The 8754-nt window shown below is 43.6% G+C and overlaps 1 protein-coding gene across 2 annotated transcripts; it reads right to left on the bottom strand.

Annotated features, from left to right (window-relative positions):
- Positions 1-2761: 2761 nt before the first annotated feature.
- LOC128431246 (sodium/myo-inositol cotransporter) lies at positions 2762-7868 on the bottom strand. Of its 2 annotated transcripts, XM_053417510.1 has the most exons (6): positions 7758-7868; positions 7104-7271; positions 5868-6813; positions 5582-5777; positions 5351-5478; positions 2762-5263 (listed from the first exon to the last, which is right to left on the bottom strand). In XM_053417510.1, the coding sequence occupies exons 3-6, from the start codon at positions 6499-6501 to the stop codon at positions 4035-4037; spliced, it is 2187 nt and encodes a 728-aa protein (XP_053273485.1). In that variant the 5' UTR covers positions 6502-6813; positions 7104-7271; positions 7758-7868; the 3' UTR covers positions 2762-4034. The 2 variants fall into 2 exon arrangements, with proteins under 2 accessions (XP_053273485.1, XP_053273483.1); XM_053417508.1 differs by lacking the exon at positions 7104-7271 and having other exon boundaries at positions 7758-7866.
- Between the last annotated feature and the right edge of the window lie 886 nt (positions 7869-8754).

The raw sequence follows: 8754 nt of genomic DNA, 5'->3' as shown, positions 1-8754 counted from the left end.
AGTTTAGAGGCAGGGTTTATGACCTATACTGCAGTCAGCCACCAGGTGGTGACTGAGATGCTTCTGCTTCACTGCAGCCATGTCGTTCTTTATATTTAGCCTATAGCTGAGATATTTGACCATGTAACTTTCCCATATGATTACTCCATTTAGTATAGTTTGTGTTCACTGACTGCTTTGATTGCTTTTGCACCTGTTTTCTGTCTGAGTCTTATTCCACTTTTGTTTGACGATGATCAGTTTTCTTGAGGGATAAGGTGACGTTTCCTGAAGACACCTGGATTGTGCCGCAGATGCTACAGCAGGACATTTAATCCTAACACGAGTTTTGGGCACAAAACTCCAGCCATTCTTGTCATTTCTTTTGCCGTTGCCTCGTGTGGGATGGGTTTACCCTGTAAGTTTCCACTTCCAGTCTGTAACTTTCCACTGCAGGAGAGGCTGTTCGGCAATAACCTCTTAAACGACTGAGTGGCAGCTTGTTTGCTTGCTGTGGGGCTTTTAAACAGTAAACCTGCTTTGCATACCATGACATGCTGGTTCATGACATGTACAGTGCCTTGCATAAGTATTCACCCCCTTTGGACTTTTCTACATTTTGTCATGGTATAACCACAGATTAAAATGTATTTCATCGTGAGTTTATGTAATGGACCAACACAAAATAGTGCATCATTTGGAAGTGGGGGGAAATATTACATGGATTTCACAATTATTTACAAATAAAAATCTGAAAAGTGTTGAGTGCATATGTATTCACCCCTTTACTGTGAAACCCCTAACAAAGATCTGGTGCGACCAATTGCATTCACAAGTCACATTTGCAAGTCACATAATTAGTAAATAGGGTCCACCTGTCTGCAATTTAATCTCAGTATAAATACACCTGTTCTGTGACGGACTCAGAGTTTGTTGGAGATCATTACTGAACAAACAGCATCATGAAGACCAAGGAGCTCACCAAACAGGTCAGGGATAAAGTTGTGGAGAAATATGAAGCAGGGTTAGATTATAAAAAAATATCCAGAGCTTTGAACATCTCTCTGAGCACCATAAAATCCATCATAAGAAAATGGAAAGAATATGGCACAACCGCAAACCTACCAAGAGGAGGCCGTCCACCCAAACTGAAGAGTCGGACAAGGAGAAAATTTATCAGAGAAGCAACCAGGGGGCCCATGGTTACTCTGGAGGAGTTGCAGAGATCCACAGCTGAGGTGGGAGAATCTGTCCACAGGACAACTATTAGTCGTCTACTCCACAAATCTGGCCTTTATGGAAGAGTGGCAAGAAGAAAGCCATTGTTGAACGGGATCCATAAAAAATCCCGTTTGGAGTTTGCCAGAAGCCATGTGGGAGACACAGCAAACATGTGGAAGAAGGTGCTCTGGTCAGATGAGACCAAAATTGAACTTTTTGGCCTCAATGCAAAACGCTATGTGTGGCGAAAACCCAACACTGCCCATCACCCTGAGCACACCATCCCAACAGTGAAACATGGTGGTGGTAGCATCATGCTGTGGGGATGCTTCTCTTCAGCAGGTACAGGGAAACTGGTCAGAATAGAGGGAAAGATGGATGGAGCCAAATACAGGGAAATCCTTGAAGAAAATCTGATGCAGTCTGCAAAAGACTTGAGACTGGGGCGGAGGTTCATCTTCCAGCAGGACAATGACCCTAAACATACAGCCAGAGCTACAAAGGAATGGTTTGGATTAAAGAATGTTAATGTCTTAAAATGGCCCAGTCAAAGCCCAGACCTCAATCCAATAGAGAATCTATGGCAAGACTTGAAGATTGCGGTTCACAGACGGTCTCCATCCAATCTGACTGAGCTTCATCTTTTTTGCCAAGAAGAATGGACAAACCTTTCCATCTCTAGATGTGCAAAGCTGGTAGAGACATACCCCAAAAGACTTGCAGCTGTAATTGCAGCGAAAGGGGGTTCTACCAAGTATTGACACAGGGGGGTGAATACTTATGCACCCAACAGATGTCAACTTTTTTGTTCTCATTATTGTTTGTGTCACAAAAAAATTTATTTTGCACCTCCAAAGTACTATGCATGTTTTGTTGATCAAACGGGAAAAAGTTTATTTAAGTCTATTTAAATTCCAGTTAGTAACAGTACATAATGGGAAAAAGTCCAAGGGGGGTGAATACTTATGCAAGGCACTGTAACTGCCTCACACGTTCAGTCCTGAAGTTTTACTTAAAAATCTTTTTCTTTTTGCTTATGCATTCACAGAGGTATTTTAAACTGCAGGTAAAGACGTATACCGTAGATGGACAAATGTGGTGGACAGGTCAAAAAATATTACTCGTTTTTGCAGTGCACATGTACCTAAGCTGCTGGATGTCCCTCTTTCAAAATTTGAGCTCTACATCGCAGTGGTTTCTTTTTTCATCTCTGTCAAGCACGTCAGTTCAGAGAAAGCAGACGAGGCTGAGCAGGTGGTTTCCCGAATACTCAGTGTTTTTCACATTCTGGTGGAGGGCTTTAAATGGAGCAGAAAGACCAGTTTGGTTGGATGTTTGCTTTCCTTTTGGAGACGACCTGCGGGTGCTAAAAGGTGTCGAGTTCAACTGTGGCTACTGCTGAGCCATGCAGTTGAGGGAGAGAGCGATTGCATCATAGGGAAAATATATCTGATCTCATGACATCTTTGATAGCGATGAAGCAATGAATCCTATAATGTATCTGGAACAAATACAGTGAGCAGCAGTGACTGAGGCAAGTAACGACAGGAGGCGGGCCGAGGTAGTTCCAACCTTTTATTTTTAAATTGTGCAAAATGGAAGGTGTAAAAACTCTACCAACAAATGCATGAAGACACATGTGAACTGGCACCTCAGATTATTCCTGAGCAAATCCCCAACCGCCACATTCAGAAATTACCGTCGATTTCAATTGCATAGAATTTATTATTATCTGACTTTTTGTAGTGTATATCCTCGGCCTGTCTTTTCCTAAACTTGATTCTGAACCACCACTGAGGTGATTTAATAGGTTGTTTCATTTCCACAGCTTAAAAACATTTCTTACAAAATAACATCAGAATTCACCTTTGAATTCATAAAAACTATTTGAGTGGAAGGCAGTGCTCGAGTTATACAAAGAGTAGAAAATACATGACAAGATCACATTATATGCTGATTATGTGCAGCTCAGGAAACACTGAATCACCTTTCATCAGTTTGAACACCAACACATGTAGAACACATCATTCATTGGCTATAATAAAAAGGTAACATCTCCAATAGTTGATGTCCAGTTGAAAATTACTGCTCTTTCAAATACAAAACATGAAAAACTTATAAAAATAAAACACAATATGATGAGCTTATTTCCTTAACGTGAAACATCCCAATGGGGACAAATCCGAGAGCATGTAATTATATCTGTATACAACAGAAGAATATACTAAGTCACAGTTAATCATAAATTCATTTGGAATTTTAACTGTTCCAAATGCAGTGAGTCACATTTACCAAAAATATATTTATCCCTGTCTCGAGAAAAATTACACATAAAACCATCCATGCATCCCAATCTGTGCTTAGGATAGTGCACACTACCCGCAACGACAGCATTTACATTCTAACGTGAGGAAACAGCACTGTGGTTTCATTCCACGTCCAATCAAGAGAGGTTTGAAATCCAAAATTTGGTCAGTAATCCCCTGCACAAAACTGTCAAACGTAGCCAGAACTATTGGAGGTTATTAGCATTAGTTGTTAGGCTGAGAAAGCAGGCCGAGCACCAACATCACTGGCTGAGCAGCAGCCAGAAAGCAAAGCACCTGACATATACCCAAGCCCCTTAGGTTACCTCTACCTCAGCAGTTGCCTTGCACTGCTTGGAAGACACACGTATCGTTTGGCCAAGCACAGGCTTGATAGTGTGTTTACTAATGTTGATGAAGCACATGATAAATCACAGGAGAATGTGGGGCGCTCAAGCTTTCCTGGGGCTTTTGCTAATGTGTGAAAGTATTTCATTACCCAGGCCCACGGATCGGAGTTAATGGAGCCTATAAGGAGAAATAGATAAACAAGAAAATGGCCACAGAGCAAATAGCCACCATCCCTATGTTCAGGATGATTCTGGTTCGCCGAGGTTCATGGAGAAGCTCATCCACCAGCCTCTCCTGTTCCTCAGCTGAAACGACTTGATCTCCAGATCCATTCTCCTTGAAGCAACACACACACTCTAAAACCCTCATCCACCTCCCAGGCTCTGCTCCTCCTGCTTCAAAGCAATCCCCCTCTTCCACCTCCTCCTCATCCCTCCCTCCTCTTCCATCTCCTTCTGCCATTTTGGGTTCAGTAACCACTGTATAGCAACCATTCTGGATTGGATGGTGGGTTTCTATGTAAGTAGCAGTGACAGTAGGTGATTCAGCATTTACATGATTGGTTTCAAAGCCATTGTGCTCGTTAAGGTTGTCTGTGCACTTTTCTTTACCAAGAACACTATCTCCATTGAGGTAAAGAGGCTTCAAAGCATGGATTTCTTCTTCAGCCTTTTCTTTTTCTTGCTGTTTTAGCTTCTTTCTCTTGTTCAACCCCCACAGAGTGGTTGTTCTGATTTGTTCCTGTGTGGGTGGAGCGGTGCAGAGACTCACAACAACAGCCACTAGAGCTGACCCCCAAAACAAGAGGACCGCTACATACATGAAGTGGACGTCTTTGATGAAGGACGGCCGCTCGTCAGGCTGGTCACAGAGGGGCTCGCGGTAAACAAGTGCGAGCACCAGGCGCAGCGCTCCGATGGTGAACCCCACCACCCCCCCCCAGAAGGCCCCCGTCTCGTTGCAGCGACGCCACAGGACTCCGAGCAGGAAGAGAGCAGCTACAGGTGGGGTCAGGTAATCTGTTACTTCTTGGATGTAATAGAACATCTGGCCTCCCTGCATTTCGATGATGACGGGTACCCACGCAATGCTGATGATCACCATGGCCACCACAAACAGTCTTCCAACCATCACCAGCTCCCTCGATGACGCCTTCTTCCGCAGCATCTTGTAGATATCCAGCGTGAATATGGTGCTCGCTGAGTTGAAGATGGAGTCCAAGTCGCTCATCAGAGCCGCGATCATGACAGCCATCATCAGGCCGCGGAGGCCGACGGGCATCACCGACATGACGAGCCGCGGGTAAGCCACGTTGCTACAGCCAGCCTCAGAGCCGCACACTTCCAAGCAGTGCTCTGGACTGATACACGCCAACTCATCAGCAAAGAAGATCCTGGAAATCATCCCTAGAAGAACGGTGATACATGGATCAGACGCATATAATCAACAGCCAGGATTCCAGGTGTTCCAAAAAAATCAATCAACGTTTCTACCTGGGATGACTATGACGAACATCGGCAGGATTTTCAGGAAGCCGGCAAAGATGGTCGAACCTTTGGCGTGGGCGATGTTCTTGGCTGCCAGAACCCGCTGTACAACCACTTGATCTGTACACCAGTACCTGGAACACACAGTGAGGGTCAATAGAGGCCACAACTAGTCTGCAACAAAGTCAAGCTGCATTATGGAACCCTACGACTTTATGGATAGTCTTGGGCAATTACCAGAGGGAGGCAGGAGTCTGGCCCAGCAAAAACCCAGGCCAAGGCAGATCTGGGTCCCTTGGTCCTCGAAGGATCCTCAACGCATTTGGTTTTGGGCTGAGGTGGTGGTGGCAGGATTCCGAATACGTCAGATTGGGTGAAGACAGCAGGATGGCTGTGATGTTTGGCGACGCCTGCATGTACTTGGTCCATACCCCTTAGAATGACATTGAAGGAATTGGTTAACAATATGAAAAAAGTACACAGTAACATGGTTTAAATGATCCAACTTCAATCCACTTCAGACCTTCAAGTCCTCCCACTTTGACGAGGCTGATGCCGGTGAGACACAGAGCTCCGGTGATCATGAGGAAAGCCTGGACTGTATCCGTGTAGATGACGGCGACCAAACCTCCAGTGACTGTCAGCACGGCGGTCATGGTGATGAGCAGGATGATTGACAAGTAGAGGTTCCACCCCAGTGATTCCTGGATAAACAAGGCTCCGGCATAGAGGTCCACGGACAGCTTGGTGAAGATGTAGAGGATGAGAGACAAAGCTGCAAAATACACCTTCAGTCGCCTCCCTCCGTAGCGTTTGGACAGATACTCTGGCATGGTGAAAACCCCCGACTGAATATAGACAGGGATGAACAGCCAGCCTAACAATTGGAGCAATAACAGGGCATTTAACTCCCATGCAGCAACGCTCAACCCGCTAGTCGCACCGGATCCAGCAAGTCCAATGAAGTGCTCACTTCCTATGTTGCTGACAAACAGGGAAGCTCCGATAGCTGCCCAGTTCATGGAGCGCCCGGCGAGGAAGTAGCCGTTCACCGTGTTGTGGTTGGATTTCCTCATGGCCAGGAAGCCAATCGCCAGCACCAGGATGAAGTAGATTGCCACAACAACGATATCTGCCACTTCCATGGTGGCAGCCATGTTTGAATGTGGCAGTTGAAAAGTTAATTTTGAAGGGTACGGCTGTTGTTTCCTGGTTGCACTTTATATCAAGTGTTGCTTCGATGGTTCGGAAACTAATTAATCATAAACATCTATCTGCACATTATTATAAATACACATTACAAAGCAATTATAAAAGCTGTAGCCTGCGATTGTTCTTCCTCCAAGTTTCTGATCCTTTTTAGTGAACCTCAGTCCACACAGGTTGTGGCTTGGCAGCTTAAAAATCCGGGGTGCATTGTGTCAGAGTTTCCACTGAGGCAGCCAATAGAGAGAGAGGTCATCTTGACCCTGCAACAGAGAGCAGATGCACGAAAAAAAAAATGTATTTCCAAAGCAATGCAAATTATTCTGTACGATCAGATAATAGGGAAACTCTACAGAGCAACAGCACAATCATTTATTGATTCTTGATCTTCAATTTAAAAAGTGTTGTCCGAATTCATCAGCACCAAACTGTTTGTATGAATGAGGCTCCTATTTTAAAAGAACCCATTTCTCTGTCAGTTGTAAATATGAGTCAACTTGTTTATTTAACTCATATTTATACGAGCCAAGACAAGTCAAACTGCTTCACTTACACAAAGGAATTTGGAGCTTCCCAGAGACAGAAAACTTATTCTAACAAGCAAAATGCAGGTTGGTGAACTGATATCACAGAGGGGGTGGGGGGGTCACATCTGAGCTGCTCTCTAGTAAATCCCTCTGTCAGCAGCGGCATCAGTCGCCTTGTTGCAGGTATGAAGTATCTGCAACAATAATGAACAGACGTATGTGTATATATATATATATATTGATGACATTTATTCATTTGTATTATAGGATTTTATACTATATATGTCCCAAAATGTTGTGATACATTTGCACTTAATTAGAGTTATCTGTCACATATGCAGGCTAATATGTCTATATTCTTCTAAAGGTACTTACAATACTAACATAATATAATATGTAATATAAGTTCCTATGCAGTTATTTTTGATCTATTACCGTTAAAACTGCATCCATTCATTCATCATGTTTATAATAAGAATAAAATGTATTTACATGGTCCTTTTCTTAGGATATGACGCAACTCTACATATTTGTTTTTACATTAAACAGAAGAGCGGAAGTTTAAATGGAGAACACTGGTATGAATGAAAAAGTTACTGTTTGTCTTCCTCTTATAAAACAGCTGATCTCCCCGCTGGTTGCACTTTCACTTAAATTCCAGAGCTCCCACTGACACTCACCCGCTGTTCTGCTGCTCCAGTCGTCTCCCAGTTAACGTGAGAGGAGCAAAGTTGTTCAGCGACACCTCGGGACTGGTCTGAGCTCCAGTCTGCTGATGGTCGCAGGATCCGCACTCTAATAGCGGCAGCTGTAGACCCCGCCCACTTCTGCATCATCATCATCATCAGCACCTGGGTGGAGGATCAACCACAGATGATGATGATGATGATGAAGATGATGATGATGATGATGAAGATGATGTCTCCTATCAGTGATGCAGTTCAATCCTTTATTTTTGCACCACTCATCCTATCCACCGTATCCACTGCATACTTTGTAGTACTGTGTACTCTGTTTTGAGTACTTACTATGTTGCGTACTTATATGTTCTGTTTTTGCATACTTGTCCTGTGTATGACCTGTGTACTTCTATGTTTACACCTAGGATCAGAGAGAAACGACACTTCAAAACTAAATATAGGTTAACTTCATGATATTGTGCTGCACTTTTATTAAAGATATCTTCATAATTTTCTAATCTTCTACAACATATTTCCTGTAACTTAATCACCCTCCATGGCATGTTCTCGTCCCATGACACACACACACACACACACACACACACACACACACACAAACACACACACACACACAGTGTTACTCATAAACCCACCTGTTCAATACAATGCGTAACAGCGGTGTCTGCATGAGTGAGTATGTGCATGGGTGTGCGGTTTGCAAATATTCACCTTCATGCACATTTTCACCTTCAAAAGCTTATTTTGTTGCATGCAAAATGTTATATTTTGAGGTGTTTCAATGTGTGTGCATATGTAGTGTGCATGGTGTGTGTGTGTGTTGTCTGTGAACACCTCATTATCCATTATCCATTACCGAGTCAGGGGTGACCTTACTACGACAGAAAGTGTTGTTTCTGCACACACACCGTGATTTTGCACTTTTCGTAAACCCCCCTGAGGTGGATGCAAAAATTGTCACGGTGACTTGACCAAGTGT

Source organism: Pleuronectes platessa, chromosome 24 (assembly GCF_947347685.1).
Source record: "Pleuronectes platessa chromosome 24, fPlePla1.1, whole genome shotgun sequence".
NCBI lineage: Eukaryota > Metazoa > Chordata > Actinopteri > Pleuronectiformes > Pleuronectidae > Pleuronectes > Pleuronectes platessa.
This window is presented reverse-complemented; position numbering and strand designations above follow the sequence as displayed.